The 26,712-nt window shown below is 39.6% G+C and overlaps 1 protein-coding gene across 1 annotated transcript in view; it reads right to left on the reverse strand.

Annotated features, from left to right (window-relative positions):
- The window catches only part of LOC101080976 (pregnancy zone protein-like), a 49,209-nt gene extending 28,699 nt beyond the window's left edge, over positions 1-20,510 (reverse strand). Inside the window, exons 1-13 of the mRNA XM_019834473.3 lie at positions 20,349-20,510; positions 17,839-18,022; positions 16,976-17,129; positions 16,765-16,817; positions 15,456-15,476; positions 14,814-14,982; positions 13,467-13,551; positions 10,994-11,117; positions 8,919-9,033; positions 6,992-7,101; positions 4,222-4,383; positions 3,179-3,406; positions 1,384-1,447 (exon numbers count right to left, since the gene is read on the reverse strand). Coding sequence (XP_019690032.3) covers positions 1,384-1,447; positions 3,179-3,406; positions 4,222-4,383; positions 6,992-7,101; positions 8,919-9,033; positions 10,994-11,117; positions 13,467-13,551; positions 14,814-14,982; positions 15,456-15,476; positions 16,765-16,817; positions 16,976-17,129; positions 17,839-18,022; positions 20,349-20,431 — 1,552 coding nt within the window. The 5' untranslated portion in view covers positions 20,432-20,510. The remainder of the gene's footprint in view (positions 1-1,383; positions 1,448-3,178; positions 3,407-4,221; positions 4,384-6,991; positions 7,102-8,918; positions 9,034-10,993; positions 11,118-13,466; positions 13,552-14,813; positions 14,983-15,455; positions 15,477-16,764; positions 16,818-16,975; positions 17,130-17,838; positions 18,023-20,348) is intronic.
- Between the last annotated feature and the right edge of the window lie 6,202 nt (positions 20,511-26,712).

Consider the following 26,712-nt stretch of genomic DNA (forward strand, 5'->3'; position numbering starts at 1 on the left):
AATGTGATTACGTCAAGGACTTTGAGAGGGGGAGATCATTCTAGGTTATCCAAGTTAGCCCGATGGAATCATAGTGATCTTTACTTACAAAAAATATTTTTTTTAATGTTTATTTATTTCTGAGAGAGAGAGAGACAGAGCATGAGTCGGGGAGGGGCAGAGAGAGAGGGAGAGAGACAACTGTGAGATCATGACCCGAGCCGAAGTCGGACACTCAATCGACTGAGCCACCCAGGCACCCCTGAATCATAGTGATCTTTAAAAAGGGGGCAGAGGGGCGCCTGGGTGGCGCAGTCGGTTAAGCGTCCGACTTCAGCCAGGTCACGATCTCGCAGTCCGGGAGTTCGAGCCCCGCGTCAGGCTCTGGGCTGATGGCTCAGAGCCTGGAGCCTGTTTCTGATTCTGTGTCTCCCTCTCTCTCTGCCCCTCCCCCGTTCATGCTCTGTCTCTCTCTGTCCCCAAAAAATAAATAATAAACGTTGAAAAAAAAATTTAAAAAAAAAATAAAAAAAGGGGGCAGAAATGTAAGAGAGAGATTTGAAGATGAAGTGCTCCTGGGGTTGAAGACAGAGGGGCCACAAACTGAGGAATGCAGGAGGTTCTAAGGCAAGGAAACGGGTAACTCCTTAGAGCACTAGAAGGCAGCCAGTCCTGCTGTCACCCTGATATTAACCCAGTGAGACTTCTGACCTACAGAAGTGTAAAATGATAAATTTGCAGTTATAAGCCAGAAAGTGGGTGGTAATGTATTACGGCAGCAATAGGAAATGAATACAAGGACGTACACAGTAAAATTTTTCCTTGGTGATTTTCTGCACTTTTAAATAAATAAGTTAATAAAAATTAACATTCCAATAAAAATATATGCATTTGAAAACATTTAATTATAAAATGAATATATTTTACTTTAGGAATAAAATTCAAAATATAGAAATGTTACGAAAATCAGAGAAATTACTAAATGGACTAAAATGAACCTAGTATGCCATTGTTTTGCATGTTTATGTATTTGAGAGAGAGAGAGAGAGAGACAGGGCTAGTGGGGGAGAGGAGGAGAGAGAGAGAGAGGGAGAGAGACAATTACAAGCAGGCTCCATCTCACAGGGCTAGATCTCACAACTGTGAGATCACAACCTGAGCTGAAATAAAAAATCAGACACCTCACCAACTGAGCCACCCAGGTGCCTCCCGCCCCCGCAACCTTTAAAATGTTTATTTGTTTTGTATTAGCTTATCCTCGTCTTTGGTTGATGGAAGATGGTTGGTGACCATGACCTCTGTAAAATGCAAATGTAAAATGTAAAAGTAGCTCCGTCTTGCTAAAATGTACAGAATTTGAGTATACGAGAGAGAAAAAAAAAGGGAAATCCTGGAAGTACTTACTTTCTCCGTGCTCAATGGACAATACGTGGATTCCTGATCGGGAGATGATTCCTCTTGCTTTGATCTGAAGACGGAAAGATATCCATTACCGTTTTAAAAGGCACATATTAAACTTTCAAGAACCTATTCAAAATATATAAATAAATCATCTCACTACTGCAACCCAGAAGTTTTGAGCACTAAAGTTGTCTTTCAGTATTTTCCTGTATGTAGAGTTACATTATTTATTTATTTATTTAATTTTTTTTTTTAACGCTTATTTATTTTTGAGACAGAGAGAGACAGAGCATGAACAGGGGAGGGGCAGAGAGAGAGGGAGACACAGAATCCGAAACAGGCTCCAGGCTCCGAGCTGTCAGCACAGAGCCCCACGCGGGGCTCGAACCCACGGACCGTGAGATCATGACCTGAGCCGAAGTTGGACGCTTAACCGACTGAGCCACCCAGGCGCCCCTAGAGTTACATACTTCAAATAACAAATATATGTTTTGCAATGTTTTAGTATTTTATTTAGTATTTGCTACTTTTCTTGAATATTGATATTTCAAATTTGCATATTCTTTCAACAAATATTTTAAACATACACAAGGCAATATGTACTAAAAGCAGATAGATATAAAATATATGTAAGTATTCTCTATTGTTAAAAAACCAAAGGTATTGACACTCTCTTTGTGCCAGGCATTGAGCTAAATTATTTAGTTATAGGATTGTATTTAATGTGCACAGTATTCCCATGAAGTGGGTATAAATCTCATCCCTAGTATTCAGGTAAGATGATTGACGTTTGTCTTTACAAATGAGATCAGGTAAATTGCCCAACGTCACATAACTAACAAGCAATAAGACTAAGATTCTGACTTACTGTCAACTTTCTAAAAAACTTCTCAATAGAATTTTTAAAAATATTGTCTACGGGGCGCCTGGGTGGCTCAGTCGGTTGAGCGTCTGACTTTGGCTCAGGTCATGATCTCAGAGCTTGTGAGTTCGAGCCCCGCATTGGGCTTTGTGCTGACAGCTCAGAGCCCGGAGCCTGCTTCGGATTCTGTGTCTCCCTCTCTCTCTGCCCCTAACCCGCTCGCATTCTGTCTCTGTCTCTCTCAAAAATAAACAAAAACATTAAAAAAATTAAAAACAAATCTTGTCTACAGTTAATCTTCCTATACAGAGTCTCTTACATGTAATTTTTTTTTTTTCTTAAAATGACTTATCTGAGTAACTGCCAGTTTGGGATTATATTTTTAATCTCAGGGCACAAATAGGTTTATTGGCCTCAAAAGTATCATATCAATTTATGATATGCCTGTCAATGCCCTTTTTCCCTTCATTTAACACTGGTCATGAGCTTTGTAATTATTTAGAAGCTTTACAGGTGTATTGCTACTGCTTTAGTGTTTTATTTTTCACTTCTTCAATTAAGGTCAAAACTGAATATTTTCCAGAAGCTTGTTTATAATTTTATTTCCTGTTGAATAAGTTCTTGATTTCTTACCCTTTGCTTATTTATCTATTGAGTTCTAAGAAAAACATTATTTTGGTCTAACAAGGCATTCTCCCTGGCTTTTTCCTCTCTCCTTCAATAATTTTCCACTGGAACTCAGAAAAAAGCTTAGGAATTCCAGTGGAGACCAGAGCATAAATGAGAAATGAAAGCATTGATTAAAGCCACTTCTCTTCAAGCATAACAACAAGGAGAAGAAAAGGTTTTCTCTGATGTCTTACAAAGCGTATCACTTCGATAAGAACTCAATCTTTTTGAGGTCTTGTAATTAGGAAGAGCTACTTCTGTTCTTACCAAATAATAGAAGGTCAAATCTTTTTCATCCTTTAGAATCTGTTCATTCAGGATGTAGTGTGCCCGTATCTCCTGGATTTGTCCACAGGCCACGGTACCAGTAACCGGTTCAAGGTGTAGGTAACTCTTGCTCGGGGAGGAAATACGCTTTACAGTGTGCTGTGCTGGCATATGATATTCTTCAAGCCACCAGTTATCAAAACAGCGGTTGTTCTTTTTGTAAGTGACCTAGTGGAAAGAATAAAGGTCTTGAAAATACATTATGTACATGTTGGTCACTCTGTAATTTAATGAAGATTCTTTTTTTTAATGTTTATTTATTTTTGAGACAGAGAGAGAGCATGAACGGGGGAGGGTCAGAGAGAGAGGGAGACACAGAAGCAGAAGCAGGCTCTGGGCTCTGAGCCATCAGCACAGAGCCCGATGCGGGCTCTCCAACTCACGGACTGTGAGATCATGACCTGAGCCGAAGTCGGACGCTTAACTGACTGAGCCACCCAGGTTTCCCTCATTTACTAAAGATTTTATGTGAACCATGTTTATTTGGCTCCATTATAGTTTGTTTTCCCACATAAAGCATAATCTGTGAGTGACTTTCCCTTAACTTTATTCATGCTTATGCCATACTGATTTAGTAGATGATATTCACTCACAGTCAAGACCAATTACTTTTTCTTAATACCCTTATGCCTATAAACTGCATAAAGTTATTTGAACCTTCTACAGAAAACAAACAATAGCGGCACATCGAAGAAATCAAGAAAATCTAATCTGTAACAGAATTGTGAAAACATTGAATTTTACGAGGGAAGGTCAAGATGAGCCAATAAATGTCTACGGCAGGTTGTAAATGGAGTCAATCTAAAGTAAAACGTTTCTGGCAGATCATGTTTTCTTCTGAGTTAGGTCTCCACATTGCTTAATTTCTATTTTCCTCTGTGTTGCCATTTCTTTTTCCGTAGAATTTACATGCTTCCCATATACCCTTAAATTATGCGGCCTCAGCAATCTTTTTGCAGCCCCAGATGCCCCTTCCCACCTACCGAAACTGTGAATGAAGAAGATGTGAACCTGGTGGTATTAATGGAAATGTCTACCAAACCATGGTCATCCGTGATAAAGTTGGAATGATACGCATTTCCATCCACAGTGACGACTACAGTTTTATTGGGGATTGGCTGATCCTTCTCATTGACTAGAAGAACCTAGAAGTGAGGAAGAGATAGCTGATGTCAAGGGTTATGTAGCAATGGCATCTTCCGTTCTTTGTTGCATTCACCTCTTGACCTCGTGGCTGCTGTCATTTACCGAAGATCTTAGAATCTGAAAATTAGACTTGTTTTCTGGGCTCTAGACTATTTGGCTTTTCTATATAGATATTCCCTGATCCTGAAACAACTGCGAATATCCCAGAAGGGACTCGTGATGTTACCTTTCCCAATTTTCTTCCTCCCCGCTGTTCTCTGTCTCAGTATATGGTGCTTCTATTCATCCCATAGGCTTTTTTTCTTCTCTTTTTAAATCATTTTTAAATCTCTTTGACTGACTGTATCTAACCATTGGCCAAATGCTATCTCTTTCCCTGTTGAATGCATTTTATTCCTATTAATTTCTCTCTAGATTCATTGCTGCCATTCCAGTTAAAACCTGTGAAAGTGAAATAAAATGAGGTCTCTTATCAAAAGGTTTACAATGGAGCTGGGAGGCCATTAAGGAGATCAGCCTTAGGCACGTCCTCACCAGAAGAACCATGAACTTCGGAACTGGACCAAACTCAGCCCGAACACCTGCAACCTGCTACGGGAGATTTTGCTCGATGATACCCTTAGTAACCACTTACATTCAGTCAAGATTAGTCTTCTGCCACCAACGCCAATCGAAATTCCTCATAAAAGACATGTACAAGAATTCCCCTTTGTCTTGAAAAACCGTGGATTTTTGTTCTTGAGGGCGAGGGGGCACTATTTGAATTGTTGCCCAAATCCACGTTTCCCAAATTGCAATTCCGAAAGCTTGGTTTTTATTTTAACTCTACCTCTTTTCTCAGATGACAGGACACGATATTTTTCTCCGTCTGGTTTCCAATACCATTTTATTGAATCTTACACAGTTCACCTCCTTCCTGCTTCCTGCTGGCTTCAAACCATTCTCTATACTGCCTGAGCTAAACTGATCACGCTATTCTCCTTAAAACCTTAGTAACTCCTCAGTACAAAATTCTGAGCTTATTCTAAAAGGCCCTCAAGGGCTGCTCTGGCTTACCTACAACTATACAGTCCATCCAGTTATATCTTCTATCTCAGCCAGTCACCCTGGCTACCTCTTAGCTCTTCGCTCTTCAGTTAAAATAATTTGCTTAAATTAAATTAAAAAAATTTTTGTTTATTTATTTATTTTGAGACAGAGAACACGAGCAAGAGAGGTGCAGAGAAAGAATTCCAAGCAGGGGCGCCTGGGTGGCGCAGTCGGTTAAGCGTCCGACTTCAGCCAGGTCACGATCTCGCGGTCCGTGAGTTCAAGCCCCGCGTCGGGCTCTGGGCTGATGGCTCAGAGCCTGGAGCCTGTTTCCGATTCTGTGTCTCCCTCTCTCTCTGCCCCTTGCCCGTTCATGCTCTGTCTCTCTCTGTCCCAAAAATAAATAAACGTTGAAAAAAAAAATAAAATAAATAAAAAAAAAAAAAGAATTCCAAGCAGGCTACTCACTGTTAGCTCTGAGCCTGATGCTGACTCGATCTCATGAACTGTGGGATCATGACCTGAGCCGAAATCAAGGGTTGGACGTTCACCTGACTCAGCCACCCAGACGCCCCGCTTCCTTGGTCTTTAAAAGCTATTTGAAACGTAGAGCCTTGGCCATTCTCCCCTCTTTCTTAAATTTCTGGCCAAGTCATATTCATCTTTTAAGTCCTCAGTTCGCTCATGTCCTCCTCTTGGTTTGAAATGGTCTCACGCAACCATATCTATACATTTATTAATTTTTTGCCAATTTGATGCAAAATACTGCAATAAATGAAGCAAATATACAATTCACAACATCGCTAAAATAAGGAAATTGCCTATCAACTGTCAGTTTAAAGATTAGTTACTAAAGAGGAAAAATTTAAATGTCCAGAAAACTTCTATCTCTTGTATGAAAGAAAACTGATAGCTTATTCAGCTGGATAGCAGTCTGAAAATTTACCAATATGATTACCGATACTGATCTTTGAAGCTGAAAAAAATGTGTTTAAAACTATCAATATGAAAAATTCAATCTCAATCATCTAGATGAAAGAGTATCTTTAAAAAATTATAAAACAAAATCATTGTTTATAAACAGGTAGAGAGTATGCAGTCAAACTACACAGGGAAAAATGTATTCTTTTTTTTTTTTTTAATTTTTTTTTTCAACGTTTATTTATTTTTGGGACAGAGAGAGACAGAGCATGAACGGGGGAGGGGCAGAGAGAGAGGGGGACACAGAATCGGAAACAGGCTCCAGGCTCTGAGCCATCAGCCCAGAGCCCGATGCGGGGCTCGAACTCCCGGACCGCGAGATCGTGACCTGGCTGAAGTCGGACGCTTAACCGACTGCGCCACCCGGGCGCCCTGGAAAAATGTATTCTAGAGGTGTGTTAGAAGTTAATAAAAGTGTGCTTTATGTTTCTGCATGTGATAGTGTTTGCCTTTTAAGTTTGTCATTTGCCATAATTTCTTTCCTGACTCGAAATAAATATTTATTTTTTTATAACAAATTATACTTTGGGGTACAAAAATTCATTTCCTCAAAGGCCACATCCCCCACATTATGATTCTATTGAAAAGATAGTTTACCTGTCCAAAAAAAGGGAGCCCATGTCTGTAAAATGTATCCACTTTTGTAAATTTCAATTTGCTTAAGGTGCTTGTGATTATGCATGAGGCATGCCCAGTTAATTCCAACTCTGAAAAAGAAATAAGCGAGGTTGAACTCTTCTATATATTCAACTCACCTCCCACCTCCAAGCCAGCTTCACTCCATCATAACAAATTACTGTATTCCATATCTTCTCCTTTCTAGAATTTCTCATACTTAGAAAATACAAGCAACTTGACCTTCGCTTCACCTTCGCATAAAAAATTATTTTACCTCATTCCCCAATTCCTCTGGTTTCGCAAACATCCTACTTGCTCTATGTTCTTAAGCGCTTCTCACCTCTTCTGTGATCTTGCGCCATTTTTCTTTCTATCTCTCTCAGATCCCTGCCCTCTCCCCATGACTTTCTGCATGCAACGTGATTCTTTACATTGGAATCATGTTTAAAATATGCTTATTTTCTATCACAAACCTCTTACCCAGAAAGACCCTTCTTTTCCCTTGTGTGGCCCTTCCAAGGTATAGCCAACACCTGGTGCCTTTCCCTTTATTCAAGTGTAATCTGTGTTTTATCTTCATCATCTAAAGCACTGTTCTATCAAAGTCTAAAAAATCCCTTATTTTCTCCCACTATAGTATTTTCATCTCAGACTTCATCCAAGTGAGTTCTCAGAAATACTTCATACATCAGTACCACTGAAACCCTTCCAGTGTCTTCTAAGAAACTCTATTTTATTATTTTCCCCCATCCCTAGGACTTCTAATTTTATTATTCTGACTGATTTGATACTATGCCCTAAATGTAGTTATTTCTGCCCTTGGGCCTCTCCTTGTCTGCCTCTAGCCTCAATTTAGCAAAGCTAAGTGAGTTCTCTTTCAGAACAATTGCATTTACTCTTACAAGGGTATAGGTACAATAGGAATTGTTTCAGATATGCATTTATGGTCCTGATTTTTCTCTGGTTTTCTTTTAAAATTATTTTTGAGGATGAGCGAATCATATTCTACCTTGGTATTTCAGATTATAATTAATTGTCTCTGACACATTCTCCTTACCAGAACTTTTTCACATCTACTCCTTATCTTGGTTAATGGCATTTCCATTTTCCAGGCCCCAGATTTGTAATCTTTGAAGCGATTTTGAATACTCTGCTGTATCACACTGTGATACCTTAAAATTGTTTCATCTAGCCTGTCCCCTTCATGTTTGCTAGAATTATATTTTTAAAAGATCAATTTATTTAGAACATTCTACTCCAATATATCTGAAGATATCCAAGGCTTTTCATAATAAAGTCTAACCTTTTTGGCATATGATTTACTTTTTACACATCTTAGCCCCTACCTACATTTTCAGATCCTTCTGAGACCAAACACATTTATTTTACGTGAATCAGGCTTTTTTCTCAGTCCATTGCTAGCTTTCAAAATATTATCCATTCTGTATAAATCGGCCCACATGCTACTTTATAAACTTTGCCTCTCTATTAGAATTAATTCTCTTCATGCTCATTTGGCCTTTAGGTTTTACATTTCTTTCTTTCTTTTTTTTTTAATGTTCATCTACTTTGAGAGAGAGAGTGCAAGTGTGGGTAGGGCAGAGAGGGGGGGTAGAGAGAGAATCCTAAGCAGACTCCACACTGTCAGGGCAGAGCCCGACCAACTCACCAACCGTGAGATCATGACTTGAGCCGAAGTCAAGAGTTGACGCTCAACCCACTGAGCTACTCAGGGGCTCCTAGTTTTTACATTTCTCGTGAAAATGTTATTATGGTTATAAATATATGCACACACATACACACACACATATACATACACATGCACACACATACATACATAACCTTGAAAAAAGGGTAATAAACTAGGAACCTAATGAATTAATCAATATTTAAAAACAATGCCAACCTGTTCCCTCCTCTTTGACCTTGCCTTCCACTTGTATTGTCATGTCATACCCCTTTTGCCTCAGCTGGAATATTTTCGTCTGTACGAGTTGTGTGAAACAGCCTTGATCGTCTGCCTGAAAGGAAAGAAAGAGAATTCCTGGGTCTTCTGATTCGCTGTCACAAAAGTCAGTTAGCAATCTACGAAAATTTTGTGCTCCACATTTCCTGCCAAAGGAAATATTACAAATGGTCCAAACATCTTTCAGGTGCTTATCCCTTCCCAAGCCAAAGATGACATCATATTTCTTCATTAATCGAGTTACTCGTTGCCTCTGGCTTCCCTCTCCTCTTCTGAAAGCCTATTCTGCTTCTGCCCAATTAAACTTCCTAGTTTCCAAATGCGCCACCATATTTTGTAATTCTGCCTCTCTGCATGTGCGGTTCCTCAGACGATGGTGTTCTTGCTCCCATTCTTATCCGGGCTAAAAGGTTACTACTCTTCTAAACTCAGCTCAGACATAATAGCTCTGGGGCGCCTGGGTGACTCAGTCGGTTAAGCATCTGACTCTTGGTTTCAGTCCAGGTCATGATCTCACAGTTTGTGAGTTCGAGCCCCACATCAGGTTCTGTGCTGACAGCGTGGAGCCTGCTTGGGATTCTCCCTCTCCCTCTCTCTGTTTGCTTCTCCCTTGCTTGCTCTCTCTCTCTCTCTCAAAATAAATAAATAAAACATTAATTAAAAAAAGATGTAACATCTCCTCTGTGACCACCTTCATCTAAACATCGACTGAGGATTATGTTTTCTTCACTGTATTTCTCCATGTCTAGGACATTAATCAAAACATATATTCATTGAATATATGAATCATTATAATAGATTTCCCAACTAAATATTGGGATCCATACCTTAAGAAAGATTTGTTTTCATTTTTTTATTTATTTCCATGAAAATATTCATTGCATAATAAAATGTAATCATACTTAATTTACATCAAATTTATCTAATCGTATTTTAATTTACTCACTTGAAAATAAAAATTCATCCCTTATCCCTGATATTTTAAAGGTTTTGTAACTAAATTCCTCTCATGTTTATGTTGCTTATTGACGTTTGTCTTGACATTCATTATCATGGATAATGCCACTCTCTGGGCTTTTATGTACTCTTTTTCTGAACTCGGTAATTTATACATTTCTTTTTTTTCTTTAATTTTTTTTTAATGCTTATTTATTTTTGAAGGAGAGAGAGGCAGAGCATGAGCTGGGGAGGGGCAGAGAGAGAGGGAGACACAGAATCCGAAGCAGGCTCCAGGCTTTGACCTGTCAGCACAGAGCCCGAGGCGGGGCTTGAACTCACCAGCTGTGAGATCATGACCTGAACCAAAGCCAGACGCTTAACCGACTGAGCCACCCAGGCTCTCCTATACCTTTCTTTTTTAATACGACAGATTCTACTTTCTGATGTTATTACATTCTTTGACGTCATTGAGGGCTTCATTGTCCCTGTAGGTCTCTTTCTCTTAAACCGGATGCTGGTTTCATATTCTTCCATATGCCCTTTCGATTCGATAGCATGTCATTTGATTCTCCTACAAACCAAATTCTTTTTTTAAGTAAGCTTTTCACCCCAAATGGGGCTGGAATGCAAAACCCCAAGTTCAAGCATCAAAGGCTCTATCAACTGAGCCAGCCGGGCTCCCTCCTCCCACTGACCAAATTCTTAACATTGGCTACATTTTTTTTCTTCTGTTATCTGTTTGATAAAAGCCAACTTTGGATACCTCCGCATTATTTTATGACTTTATATCTGGCATGCTGATTGCTGTCAGAAGGAATTACAAAACTGGCCGCATAAATACCAGTATAAATTCATGAACCCAACTATCAAGAAACCTCCTAACGTTGCCAGGCAATCTTACAATGTTTCCCTTATTCTACATTTTTTCCTAGGGGACCATTTCAAACACTACTCTTTGTTATACCGTTTTCACAATACCATATTGTATTCTATTGTATGATATTCCTTATTGCATTATAATCCCTGAGAAAACAAGGTCTGTTGTTAGTGTCCTGGGGAGAGTGGTTTCCATATACCTGTTGACTGAATTCTTCACAGATCTTTTGCGAGTATCTTCCATGGCAGTTGGAATGGTATCGTGAATATTTTCTGCATACGTTAATTGTCACCAGACCAGACACCGGCTTTCCATATGTGTATCTATGACAGTCAAGCAGTTATAGATGAGAATATGTTTAATATAAAGAACTCGGGTATTTTTTTCACATAATTTGATCCATTCATATATCCATCTTGTTCATCTATAGCTGTCGTGATTCCTTCTATAGCATTTGTTCTTTTTTTCAACGTTTTTTTTTTTATTTTATTTTTGGGACAGAGAGAGACAGAGCATGAACGGGGGAGGGGCAGAGAGAGAGGGAGATACAGAATCAGAAACAGGCTCCAGGCTCCGAGCCATCAGCCCAGAGCCTGACGCGGGGCTCGAACTCACGGACCGCGAGATCGTGACCTGGCTGAAGTCGAACGCTTAACCGACTGCGCCACCCAGGCGCCCCTATAGCATTTGTTCTTTAGAAGCACTTGTTCTGAAACCGTCTTAATTATCCAAGTGGATATACATCTGCAACTCTAAGAGAAAATACTTACTGAATCTTTTTGAAACACCGCCAAATGAAAAATTAACAATGTGGTTTTTCTCAGATCTTTCCTCCTTTCCAGTTGGGGTTTTACTCTGTCTTATTTCCCTCTTTCTCTGCCATCGGATTATCTAAGTTATAATTCCACCTTTGACAATGCCTCCTAAGTTGTTTGGGGGAAAAATTTAAGGGTCTCTAGATGGTGTATTTCTAAGTCATCTCTAATTCGTATATATTTTAAGAAGATAAATGAGAACTTCACTGGAAATTTAAATATTCAAAAGCACTAGCTATCGAACAGAAATGTTATAAATGAACAGTATCATAATGACTTAGTCTGATTCTGCCAAATCTGAGGGAAGGATATGCTATGGTATGCTCTGAATGTTTGTACCCCCCAAATTTGTATGTGAAAATCCTAAACACCAAGGATGAAGGCATTAGGCGTGAGGTCTTTGGGAGGTGCTTAGATCATGAGGGTGGAACCCTCATGAATGTGATTGGTGCCTCTCTAAAAGAGGCTCCAGAGAGATCGCTTGCCCCTTCCACCATATAAGGACATGGCAAGAAGGCAACCAGCCATGAGCAAGAAAGAGAACCTTCACCAGAATGTGACCATGCCAGCACTTTGACCTTGGGGTTCCCAACCTCTAGAACTGTGAGCAACAAATTTCTGTTGTTTATAAACTAACCATTCTGTGGTATGTGTCAGAGCAGGCTGAATGAAGATATGATGTGAAGCCAGGTTAGTCTGTTCTTTCTCAACGTATGCTTCATGGACCATCTACCCTGAAATTACCTGAGATATGTATTGCGATTCGGAGTCCTCAATCTTTCCTTAGGTTCATGATTGGAATCTCCAGAGGCGTGGCCAAGGAAACTACATTTTAGCTAATCACCTCAATAGCTCCAGCTGCTCACTTAAGTTTGAGACCTATTGCTTTAGCCAAAACTGTGGGGTAGGTGACAGTTGGCTTCAATGGCCCCGAGTCTCCTCTTCTTATAGTTCTCCCCACCCCAGTTTCTAGCAATGCTGATAGAGCAATAAATGATTTACTAACTCTCACTTTGAGGAATCTTTAAACCTGACTGAAAGTGCTCCCCCTTCTAAGGGAAAGATCTACGGCATCAAAACTGGCGAGAAAGATGAAGATATGATGATCCTCACACTGCTTTCAAAACCAAGAGGTAAAGTGTCTCTTCAGTACACGTGAAGAGTGTCTTACTACACCAAAAGGTAACCAGGGAAGAAATAACTGTGACACATGTATACATCTATATATATCTATATATCTATACATTATATATCTATATATCTACTTAAGAAAAGTTCTTAATTTTTTTCTAATTTCCCATAGTTTAGGAAATCAGGAGCAATAAAAAAAATGGGGATTGTATGACACAGAATAACACAGAATTTATGAGCATGAGCATGACCTTGAGTTGGACATCTTGCATTCAATTTCGGTTGTAGAAAGTTTCATGAAACTAGATTTTTTTTTTTTATTTAATTGCAGAAGCAATATAGGGGTGAAGAGTTCAGGCCCTGGAGCCAGACTGTTGGGTTAAATTCCAGTTTGTCATTTACTGTCTGTAGAAACTTGAGCAAGTTTTTTTTTTATCCTCTATGTGTTATAGTTTCCTCATTTGCAAACTGAGGATAACTATCCCCATCTCACAAGGTTAGTGTGAGAATAAATGTTAATAGGGGCAAGGCACTTAAAACACGGTCTTGCACATTTTCAGGGGTCAGGCAATACTTTTACTATTAGTAGGATGTCATACGCTGCCTCTCATGCTCCCTAGTTGGAGAACGTCATTCTCGAATTAAAACACCTTGAAGTCCAGTTACCAAAGCAAATAGAGCCGGGAAATAGAATTGGAATGAAAAAAAAAAAAAAAAGTAACTCACAGGCCACAGGCGGATACCACAAATTCTTCATCTAGAAAGCCGATAACCTTGGGCATTTTCACTTGGACCTCAAATTTGGGCAAAACTGTTGTCAACAGAAGGGAGAGAGACATGAAGGTGGGCGGGATATCTCGCAAGTATTAGTAATGATTCTATTGCAGAACCTTATAATGTAAGATCACATGAAATGATGTCAACCTCAATAAGGAGCAACAGAGCCACCTCTGACGAGGGTGATGTGTTTGTGACCACGGGTAGTCTGTCCTGCGTTAACTTGGTTAAGCTGGGATTACCTTTCCTAGCATCTCCTTTGAATTTGTTTAAGATTTCAAAGACGGCAGGAAAGAAGCACCCTGAGTCTCTAAAGATCCACATGGATCCACATGTGGTGACAGGTACAGAGAAGCCAGTTGATTCCAATTGGTCCTAATTCTGTCCTTCTCTGTGTCCATTTCCTCCCAGTCGCGAGTCCTGCTGACTGATAGAGGCCCAAGATCTACCACTAGACGCTTGACTACAGAAATACTGAAGCAGTGGATATGAAGAGATATGTATACGTACGGCCTTCCATAGATTCTTCTATGGCGGTGGCCCTTGGGGGTCCACTTTGGCATCTGAGGGGACCCTTGCGGGTGCTAACTTATTTGTCCCCACCCATGCTTCCGGAGAACTGGTTAGTAATTTCCTCTGACTCATTAGCTCCTCCTGCTGGACCCTTACTTTTCCGGCCTCTCTCACAGTTGTGTAAGATTAGCTGTTCCTGCAAGAGATCCTTCTTCTATAATTCCCGCGGCAGGTCTGGTGAATTTGGGGAATCGTGCTTTTGTTGATCAGGTCTCCTCACCCACGTTCAATTGGCATGAGAAAATCCACATAACTGATAACTGGTAAGGTGGCTTCAACGTCTGACTACTTTGGTTGGAGTAGTACAGGTCTAGGTCATAGGTGCGGCCCAGAGGTACCCTCAGTTATAAGATATAGATCAACAGATGCATGCACGTATTTATTGTATTGGTTAACAATTTCTGATTGAATAGGGTCCAATGGACCTCATAAAATATTTCTTGCCTCTTGCTGGCTCTGTGATTTTGGTAAATTACTAACAGCTCTAGTACTCATGAACTCATTTGTAAAATGGGGGTAATGCAGTATCTGCCTCAGAGGGGTGATGGGAGGATGAAACAAGATAGCGCCTGAAAAGCACTTAGTGACTATTTAGATAAATAAAAAACGTGCTAATTTTCAACTACTATATGCTAGATTTTTGCTTGGACCTATGTATAAAAACTCTTAAGCTCTTAAATACTCTAATGTCATAAATGTCTCGAGCACATGCAGAATTCTTACCATATTCCTTCACCTCAAAGGAGTTCTGTAGTGTTCCCCCTGACTCCTTCTGCATCATAATATTATAGGTACCCAGGGTGGGCTCCACCGAGAGTGGGAAGGAGAGCTGGATGAGTCCCCCTTGCAGTCTGACATTTTGCCATTGGAAAATTCGATTCCTCTTGGGATTCTATACGTAAAAACATGAGTTCATAGAAACCATTGAAATAGGTATTTGGAGTAGAGGGGCAGCTTTCCAGGGAGGGCACATTGGGAGTCGGATAGTAGACAGTTGGCAAATTGACTACATCAAATCAAATCAAAGGTACTTTGACTGCTACAAATCAAAGGTAGTGAACAAAGTTTTCTAGGAATTCTATGATCAGAAAAGGACATCAAGGCTACTAGCTATGAGATGTTAAAGATTACAACGGGTATCCGTTTTGGTTAGAAATACTGGAAAAGTCACTAAATTGTATCATCTCAGGGGATTTTGTTCTTTCATTTACGTCTTACCCAGTCTCCAGAGGATTTAAGATAGATAGGGAAAACAGTGTTTAGTTTTGGTGGAGTGCTAGAGGGGAGGGAGGAGGCGGGAGAGGCAGTGGAACCTAACTTGTAGTAAGTTCACATCCCAACAGAGATGCATAAGATCTTACCTACCTCAATATAAACCACGGAGAACTGTAAAGAAAAAAAAAAAAAAGATAGTATGAGTGTGGGATGAAGGTTAGAAAAAGAAAGCCATGACCTCAGCATTGATAGCCTATCTGGATCAGGGGAAGTGAGTCTGTATATATTCTTTATCCAAACAAGGAAATGTGCCCCAGTTTGGTTCACATGCATTTTACATGTTTAGTTTAGTTTTACATGTTTAGTTCTCATATATATCTCTTGAGAAGTCATGACTTTCCTTTTATGAAATAATGTACAATGGAGGAAACCTACACTTAAGTCAAAAGAGTGAGTTTATTTTGCAGATGAAATTTATCTCTGAGAAATTCTCCATCTCTCTAAGAGAGAAATCAAGTTCACTTACTTTCCTTTGGTTAATAAAAGTTACTGGGGTTAAAAAAATATTTATTTATTTTTGGGGCGCCTGGGTGGCTCAGTTGGTTAAGCATCCGACTTCGGCTCAGGTCGTGATCTCACAGTTCGTGGGTTTGAGCCCCGTGTCAGGCTCTGTGCTGATGGCTGGGAGCCTTGAACCTGCTTCAGATTCTGCGTCTCCCTTTCTCTCTGCTCATCCCCCACTCAGGCTCTCTCTCTCTCTCTGTCTGTCTCAAAAAATAAGTAAACATTTAAAAAAGATTTTTTTAAATGTTTATTTTTTGAGACAGAGAGAGAGAGAGAGAGCGTGTGCACAAACGGGAGCGGAAGAGGAAGGGAGGGGGGTTAGGGGGGCGGAGAGAGAGACAGAGGATCCTAAGTGGGCTCTGGGCTGACAACAGAGAGCCTGAGGCAGGGCTTGAACTCGGGAACTGCAAGATCATAATCTGAGCTGAAGTTGAACGCTTAACAGACTGAGCTACCCGGGCGCCCCCAGAATGACTGGGCTCTTTAAAAAGATAATTTCAGGGGCGCCTGGGTGGCGCAGTCGGTTAAGCGTCCGACTTCAGCCAGGTCACGATCTCGCGGTCCGTGGGTTCGAGCCCCGCGTCAGGCTCTGGGCTGATGGCTCAGAGCCTGAAGCCTGTTTCCGATTCTGTGTCTCCCTCTCTCTCTGCCCCTCCCCCGTTCATTCTCTGTCTCTCTCTGTCCCAAAAATAAATAAACGTTGAAAAAAAAATTAAAAAAAAAAAAAGAAAGATAATTTCAACGGAATGTTTTATTTTGAGAATGTGGTTGATGAACTGATCTCATTCTCCACCAGTGGTACCACTTAGATCATATTGGTCTCATGTTTTTCAAAAGAATGGGCCTTAAGTGTGTGCTGGTTTTCCCCACACTCATCCACTGTCAGGAGACTTACCGTTTCATTCACAGGGTGAAAATTGACATCCACAGAGACGATGCGGAATCTCACTGAAACACAGAGATTTTCCCCATGAAACCCTACCGCGGGAATCCAAGGCAGTAACACAGATAACAGCATGCTTGTGTTTTCACGACTGCAGAATAAAGTAATAGATAGCCACACACCCACCCCTTAAAGTTGCTCTCGCCAGCTTGGTTCCTTATACCTTTTTGTCCTGGTTTGTAGACGGGTTTGTCTGTTCGGGCAATGACAACGGTCTCTGCTCTCCTTACATGTATTATGTTCCTCTTTATGAATTCCTGGGTTGCCCCTTTCACCTCCACGGTAATGAACCCTGAGGAAGTTAACAGCTTTGGAATCTGCAAAACAGAAAAGCACTGACAAATCTGCCCAGACCCGTGTCTGAATGTCTCAGCCTTTCTGACTTTGTTCTTTCTCTGGTTAGTCCCAGAGAATTCGTAAGGGATAAGTCAAGAATTATAGACTCTCATGCTTCTGTAACATGACAGGAACACTTTGTTGATTTAAAGGGAAAATGTCACCGAAATAAAACCAACTAAGTCTTCAAATAGTGATGACAGTGAAGGCAATGACAAACTCTAATTTCCACAGCAGTATGATGGCGTTGAAGTAATTATCAAATGTTATTTTCCAATGGTCAACGTCAACGTTACATATTATCACTGGTAGTAAGCCGGTGTGATTAACTATTTAATACCTTATGTAGCACAAAGTTAGAAGGACAGTACATTAACCATCAACCACGTGTGAGATCTTAAATAAGTCACTTAAATTTATGAATTCAGTGTTTGTAATCGGTAACGGCATGGCCTTTATTCATCTCCGAATTGTAGGAGCCGATGAAACCTTTCCTATAACTACCATTACTTTTCATATATTGCACGAGGACTGTAAATATTATGAAAGCGTATTCAGTAGAAAGGTTCCCTTTGTACTTCTCATGTGTTTCTTCATTATGCTTTTTTATTGCTGGGGGTCAGAATACAAGGCATCAGCTAATACGCTCTTTCTCTAACGAGCTTCCATATCCCAAAGAGTCCTACTGACAGTGAAGGGGCTGCAGGAGAAGTAGTTCTTCTCTGTCACCAGCTTGGTGAGGAGGGTACTGATCTGCATTCCATAGTCCAGAATTATGTTCAGTGTCATCGTCTCATTCAGGTGATTGAGCATGACACAGGCCTTCTCAGGAACCCCAGTGTACAGCTGAGATGGGACCAGCACCAGGTACTGCCTGTGGAGAAGAGGGCTCCGGGTCAACCATGGAAAGGTTAAAAAGACGCCATGATTGTGGCTGCTTTCTAGATAATCTTTTCGGTAATCACCAATCATAGAACTATTCCTAAGCTATGGATAAGCAATCCATGAATCATTATGCGCTTTGAAATTTGGAAATGGATCAAGAAAATGGGATGATGTATAATGGAATATTATTCGCCCTTAAAAAAGGAAATCCCATTGTTTGCCACAACATGGGTGGGCTTTGAGGACCTTGTAAGTGAAATATGCCAGGGGTGCCTGGGTGGCTCAGTCAGTTGAGCATCCAACTCTTGATTTCGACTCTGGTTGTGATCCCAGGGTGGTGGGATTGAGCCTTGTATGGGGCTCCGTGTTGAGTGTGGAGCCTGCTTGGGATTCTCTCTCTCTCTTCCTCTCTCTCTCTCCTTTTGCCCCTCTCCCCCATTCATGTGCACTCTCCCTCTCTTTCTAAAGAAATATATATATGTGAGATATGCCAGAGAAAGATAATATAGCATGCTGGCACTTACATAGACCCTTTTAAATAAAATCAAATTCACAGAAACAGAACAGACAATGGTCGTGTGATTACTAGGGGCGGGGCAGGGTAGGGGGCGCTGTTGAAGGAAATAGGGAGAAGTTGGTAAAAGGGTACAAACTTTCAGTTATAATAGGATGAATAAAGTCTGAAGATATAATGTGTGACACAGTGACTGCAGTTGATAACTCTGCATTGTATGAATGAAATCTGCTGGGAGGAGAATTAGACCGTTCTCACACACACACAAAAGAAGAGTAAATAAATACTCAAGAGGTGGATGTGTGAATTAAGCCAATGGGAGGAATCCTTCCAGTATATAGGTAAATGTAACCATCACGTTGTACTTTTTAAATATTTCATAATTTTGTCAATTGTATGCCTATAAAGCTAAAACAATGTTTGTTTGTTTGAGCAACAACAAAATGTGATTAACCCATTAATTATCATCGAAAGCCTTAAGAACCTGTCTACATGCGGTCTTGGGTTTCATGTGGGCGATATGAATTTCTTTATTCTAGGACACTAAATAGATGATATTTAATGGATAAGGAGGAGTGGCATTGCTTCTCGGTACTATTTCAGAAGCAATGTTGGCTCTTTTCTTTCTTTCACTCTGTGATGAGGGAAGCGGAGTCGGTGGAGCCGTGCGAGGCTAGTCACCAAATATATTAACATGCACACCCAGAAGAAACTACCACTTTCCAGTTGTTTCGCCCACCATTTACTACCGCCAAACACGCTGCGCGTTGCGATGTCCTGGTTGCCCACGCCTCTCTCTCTCTTCCTGAAGTGTCCTTGTCTATCTGGATAAGTTCTATTTGCTTCATAAGACTTCTTTCCAAACAAGTTTCTCTCTGAAGACTTAGGCGACGTCCCTTCCCTTATATGGCTCACAGCTTCCGGGAGGAGGTAGGTTTTCTCTGCGAGTGTTCTCACAGAATCCCGCAAGGCTAGCTTCTGGTTTTGCACTGTATTCCTTTCCCTGTACACTTTTTCTATTCTCTATACCGTGAAGTGTTGAGGACAGGGTCCATGTTGTGTTTATCTGTGTATTCCCAAGATCTAAACACCAGCCCCTACGGGTTTGCTCAAGAATTTGAGTGATCTGACACAAAAATCCTGGCTTCTCTGAAAGTCATGTATTCATCTTGGTGATCTCTGACCAGGGGAAAATACAGAGATTGAGTTATTTCACACTGGACGGGCACTGCAGCCCTTTTCATGAGCCAATGAAGGATGTATCCTTTTTTTTTTCTTTTTGACAGGAGTTCTAGATTATTATTTAATAAATGTTGTATAATTCTGTATTCTTTTTTTTTTTAATTTTTTTTTCAACGTTTATTTATTTTTGGGACAGAGAGAGACAGAGCATGAACGGGGGAGGGGCAGAGAGAGAGGGAGACACAGAATCGGAAACAGGCTCCAGGCTCCGAGCCATCAGCCCAGAGCCCGACGCGGGGCTCGAACTCCCGGACCGTGAGATCGTGACCTGGCTGAAGTCGGACGCTTCACCGACTGCGCCACCCAGGCGCCCCTATAATTCTGTATTCTTATTCGGTTAAAGTTTCGTAAACGTTACTGCCCCATGTCTCTGGGTTTTCTAGAATTAGAGGATGCCTCTTTCCACATGAGCAATAACAACTTATTGACCTTTCTAAGCCCCTTCAACAGCCGATAAATTCACGGGAAATCAGAAAATAAATAAGAGAGACATTAAGAAGCAGATAAAACAATGGGAAAGAGAAGGACAACGGAATTTTCTGAAAATGTTGTTGCTTACGGTTTTGAAGCAGTGAAGGCATCTCTGGGAAGAAGCAGGAAAAGTAGAATCAAGACTGGACTGGGCAGCTGATTTCCCCTCATGGTGTGGAGAGAAATAGGAAATAACAGGAATCTGAGCCCCTTGCTTCCTTGAACTCTGGTCTTGTCCTAGAATCACTGGTTTTTATTTTACCTGACGGGCAGTGAAAGTAAACTGCTAACCCTTTATTTTTGTAACATATTAACTACTTCCAGCATAAAAAAATCAATTCCAGATTATTTCTATGACCATCAGTATTCTTTGATCCACTTTCTCAAATGTTCTGTCCTTGAAAAATATTACTTTCAGGCTACGCTGTCTCTGATTATCAATCGGTACCTAACCTATTTTGAAGAAGAAGCAAAATAAATTATATGACTTGGTGAGAACAGTTAATATTCTTTTTTAAAAAAGTTTTTACATGTTTATTTATTTTTGAGAGAGTGATAGAATGCAAGCAGGGGAGGGGCAGAGAGAGAGGGAGACACCGAATCTCAAGCAGGCTCCAGGCTCTGAGCTGACAGCTCAGAGTCTGATGCAGGGCTCGAACCCGTGAACCGTGAGATCGTGACCTGAACAGAAGTCATATCCTTAACCGACTGAGCCACGCAGGTGTCCCTCAGTGAATATTCTTGACTTTCATTTTTTTTTAAAAATAGCTATTAATGTAAACACATGTCCTAAATATCTTCTTGGTAGTTCAGGGAACAAGCTTTATCCCCTATGGTTCTTTATTATTTTTTTTTAAGTTTTTTTTTAATCTATTATTATTATTATTATTTAATTTATATCCAAGTTAGTTAGCATATAGTGCAACAATGATTTCAGGAGTAGATTCCTTAATGCCCCTACCCATCTGGACCATCCCTTCTCCCACAACCCCTGTTTGTTCAGTGTATTTAAGAGTCCCTTCTGTTTTGTCCCCCTCCCTGTTTTTATATTATTTTTGCTTCCCTTCTCTTATGTTCATCTGTTTGGTATCTTAAAGTCCTCATATGAGTGAAGTCGTATGATATTTGTCTTTCTCTGACTGACTAATTTCACTTAACTTAATACCCTCTAGTTCCATCCACATAGTTGCAAATGGCAAGATTTCATTCTTTTTGATTGCCAAGTAATACTCCATTGTATATATTTACCACATCTTCTTTATCCATTCATCCATCGATGGACATTTGGGCTCTTTCCATACTTTGGCTATTGTCGATAGCGCTGCTATAAACATGGGGGTGCATGTGTCCCTTCGAAACAGCACCCCTGTATCCCTTGGGTAAGTGCCTAGTAGTGCAATCGCTGGGTGATACATATGGTTCTTTGGTGAAACAAAGAAGTGAAATTTATCACAGGATTTTAAACACAATAACTCTAAAGACAATCTCTCCCTTGTTTAGCAGTTTAAAGCTTGCATTTTATAGTAACCCTATGTTTGTTTATAAAGAAAATACTAGTTCATTAGAATACCACCCATATAATACATTCTTATTGTTTCTTAGTTCACTGAACATCTAGACTATAAAGCCAATTAATTCATTTTATTCCCTAAGGAAATGACCTTTATTTGATGAACGTTCTTGTTTAATTTTACCTTGAGCAACGTAAAAATATCTTATCAATAGTGACTCAGCATCCGATTGATTTCTCAAGAGCTATTCCGGTGTTAGAATCTATTAGTAAGAAATCCCGAAAATATCAAAGATCCACACTATTACATGAATTTAACACCCCCCGAAATGAAGTGTGCATGTTTTGAATAGAGAATCAATTTAAACTCTAAAAAATATGATGTGATGAGAAACAGGCATTTCTGTGGATGAAGTATATTTTGTTTTTGACATACATTTTGCTAAATAATCTGAAAGAGTGAGAAGTGAAGATAATTTACATGGCAACTCTTGTGAACTGTAAAACTACAGATATGTAAGATATTAAAACTTCAGGGGTGCCTGTGTGGCGCAGTCGGTTAAGCGTCCGACTTCAGCCAGGTCACGATCTCGCGGTCCGTGAGTTCGAGCCCCGCGTCAGGCTCTGGGCTGATGGCTCGGAGCCTGGAGCCTGTTTCCGATTCTGTGTCTCCCTCTCTCTCTCTGCCCCTCCCCCGTTCATGCTCTGTCTCTCTCTGTCCCAAAAATAAATAAAAAACGTTGAAAAAAATTAAAAAAAAAAAAAAACTTCAAGGAGGGTAATAAATTCAATGGGAGATATAATGCCAAGTCAAATAGAATAAACCATAATAACACATTGTCCTGGCCCTTAGTAGTTGGTAAATGCTTGCTGAATGAGTACAAATCTCTTCTGTTTCATTTTGGGTTGTGCCCTCACTAGACTCTATGTTCTTTTCTACCGATCTCCTCAGTGCTTTCCTCCTTCACTCCTGCACTGTCATAAATAATACCTTTACACTCTACAGACTTCATGTGGCATAAATTAACTTATAATAAATAATAAATGATGTTAAGAGGTCGCCATGTTATTTTCCCCAGGCATAATTAAACTTTTTGGATGTGCAACAACCCTGTATGTTGGCCAAACGCCTAATAATGGAAAATAAAAATCCATATTGGATGAAGCAAAACTCATAGCTTGAACTTTGAGAATGGAAGGACATATTGGGTGTCATGAAAACTTTATTATTTTGATTCTTTTAAAGTTTATTTCCTTATTTTGAGAGAGAGAGAGAGAGAGGGAGAGAATGAGCAGGGGAGGGGCAGAGAGAGAGAGGGAGAGAGAGAATCCAAGGCTGGAGCTCAGCATGGAGCCCGACACGGGGCTCAATCCCACTACTGTGAGATCATAACCTGGGCTGAAGTCAAGAGTGAATCACTTAACCGACAAAACCATCCAGCACCCCTATCATTTTGATTTTTAATTGCAAATTTTATTAGGTACACTGAAAATGTTTATTATATGTTGTAAATAATTCTTTCTCAGGATTCTCAACGATGGCTTTTATACACTTTGGTCTTCAACCTTTTTTCTTATATTCCTTAAAAGAATTTTATTAAACATATAAATCCTCACACTTCTTTAACTTAAAACTTTGTCATCATGTGCAAGATGCCAAAAACCATGTTATAAATAATGGTATTTTAAAAATAAAACTGTAATATCGCTTTTCAAATACATGCAGTGAATTGTGAATACCATAGTCATTTATTGGTTTAGTCATCATCCATTTAAAACACACATGAACTCCTTTGTTACCAACTGGAGATTTTACATCAATCTTGTTTCTTCTTGATCTTGTATTTCCATTCTAATTCCCCACATAATTTTATCCTGGTGTTTTATTCTTCAATACACCTTAATGAATACCTTATCGTTCATTTCTATAACTAAAGATAATCAGAATTATAAAAAAAGTTTCTTGTAGCTATAAGGTTCTGAGTAGAAATACGATTTTTTGGGTTGAGTTATCATTACAAATATTATCAGTATATTACTTATCAAGATCATACCTAGCAGCGCCTGGGTGGCGCAGTCAGTAAAGCGTCCGACTTCGGCCAGGTCACTATCTCCCGGTCCGTGAGTTCGAGCCCCGCGTCAGGCTCTGGGCTGATGGCTCGGAGCCTGAAGCCTGTTTCCAATTCTGTGTCTCCCTCTCTCTCTGCCCCTCCCCCGTTCATGCTCTGTCTCTCTCTGTCCCAAAAATAAATAAAAAAACGTTGAAAAAAATTAAAAAAAAAAAGATCATACCTATCTACTACAATCTTAATAAATGTTAAACACAAGAGATAAAATTTTGTATGAAAATAATTTCTTAATGAAAGAAATTGTATATTTCATCCATCTGGTTCCCCCAATCAGATTTTTTATCTTTGGATAAATATTACTTATCGCTCGATTGAGACAAGTGTCCACTCTTTGTTTACTTCCTGTTTTTTTCTATTCTATCCTAAAAATCTTTTTAATGTTTATTTATTTATTTGAGAGAGAGAGAGAGCATGAGCAGGGGAGGGGCAGGGAGAGAAGGAGAGAGAGAATCCCAAGTAGGTTCCACGTTGTCAGGGCAAATCCGATGTGGGGTTTGAACCCACGAACTGTGAGATCATGACCTGAGCTGAAAGCAAGAGTCGATGCTTAACTGACTGAGCCATGCAGGCAACCCGATTCTATTCTACTTCTATTCTAGAAGATCCCTGCTCTGTTTCCTGTCATAAAGGTGTAGGCACCAAAGCAACTTTTTCACATAAAGAGACAGAAATGAGAGAAGTTCTATTAGAACAATATCATTTAATTATTTAGGCATCTAGGTTATAAACCAAAAGTCACACTATGATCATAATTAAATATAATTTTAATTACTTTTCGGCTGAAAAACAAATAGCCTGCTTAATTTTGTTGAAAGCAAAGTACTGGAAACTAGGTCAATTGCTAAAGAATTTGGAACTCAGCCATTAGAATCATCCTCATATTCAGTCTCTAGAAAGCACACAAAAAAGACTTATCAGCACTTATAAATGGCTACTGATGGTTACTTTCTTACTTAAAGACACACACTTAATATACTCAAGAAATTTTAGAAAATTGAAATATTAATTCAATTATACTTTTAAAATATAAAACTTTATAAAATTCTTTAACCTATTTTCTAAATGATGACTTACACATTTAGCTGATTGCATTTCTAGAAAATGTTTACCGATAAGCTAATTTTGCAAAGCCAGTTCTCATTGTCAAAATAATTGGTCGAATGAAGCATTTCTGATAGGACAGATATTGCTTCATTTTTAATTTTCTTAAACCTATAAATATACATCCCTGTGGCAATTGTCTGACTTCTAAATTCTGAGATGAGGTAGGGTCTTGCTGGGGATTTGTCGCCCAGATGAAGACCCCAGGCTTCAGTATTTCTTCCCATGCTCTCTGCTTTATTCCTACAGAACTCTCAGGCGCAATGGACATTGACAAGAGTTGCAGAAAAGAGGTGGGGATTTACATGAAAGTTGTCATTATTTCTGCCACCCACCCTTATGAAATGTGTGAGTACAGAAAATTCAAAAGTGAGCCTAATTTACCCTATATTTATAATGTTATATATATATATATATTTTTTTTAATTTTTTTTTCAACGTTTATTTATTTTTGGGACAGAGACAGAGCATGAACGGGGGAGGGGCAGAGAGAGAGGGAGACACAGAATCGGAAACAGGCTCCAGGCTCTGAGCCATCAGCCCAGAGCCTGACGCGGGGCTCGAACTCACGGACCGAGAGATCGTGACCTGGCTGAAGTCGGACGCTTCACCGACTGCGCCACCCAGGCGCCCCAATATAATGTTATATTTTTTATACCAAGAATATGTTTAGGACAGATGGATGAATAAGGTCAACAGTGGGCTTTGATGTCTCAAGGGAGTTTTTGCAAATATCAGTATTTTGATTTGTCCTTGTGGAAGAGATGAGCAAGAAGTTTTCCACTGCAAGATAGATCTAAAATACATATAACCGTAAGTGAAAATTCATATATTAAAATAGATCCACAAATTATACTTGGATTATATTATCAACATTATGATAATGATTTTATATAATTATGACCCACAAAGACCATTGGATTATTGATCATGCACAATCTGAGGGATCCAGAAATGATGTTGAAATAGGTGGAGGCCAAGGCTGAACCTGAATGGCAGGTTTTAGCCAAATGTTAAGGTCAGAGATCACTGTCCCAGCATTCCAATTTTTAATAGCAGGTAGCCACTAAACTCACACGAAAGAACATACAGTAACGGAATTCCAAGCATCAGTTTAATAGAGACTTAATAAATATTTGTTGAATGCAGTAATAAATAAAATAATTTGACAGCATTTCCTGGCTAAAATCATGTTCATATAAGCAAGAAAAGTGTCTGGAAAAGAAGAAATCTGAAATACAATGTGAGAATATTTTAACTGGACTTAAGGTAGGACAGCACAGGGGTTCACACAATAGACTCACTTGCCGAACCGTCTGGGATGAAATCCCAGGTTCCTCACTTCCTGTGCCGTCCTGGGCGAATTACGCAACCTCTCAGTGTTTCTGCTTCTTCACCTGTAACCTTGACTTAATGACAATAATTCCTGCATGATTGGATCACACTAGTTAACATGTAAATTATTACTGCTATTTGCTGCTACGTGAAAAAGAGAACAAAAGCTAAGTTATGGCTCCAATAATGGCATTAAATATTTACATAAACGAAGACTAGAGGAGAGTAAGTAAACATGAAGAGTCGACTTTGTATCACTGATCATGCTGATATAATGTTAATTGCACAAATACATTTTTAAAAATTCTTAAAATAAAGCTATTAAAAAAACTCTATGAAAGACGTCATTACCTTTGGACACAGCTCTAAACCAATGT

Source organism: Felis catus, chromosome B4 (genome assembly GCF_018350175.1).
Source record: "Felis catus isolate Fca126 chromosome B4, F.catus_Fca126_mat1.0, whole genome shotgun sequence".
NCBI lineage: Eukaryota > Metazoa > Chordata > Mammalia > Carnivora > Felidae > Felis > Felis catus.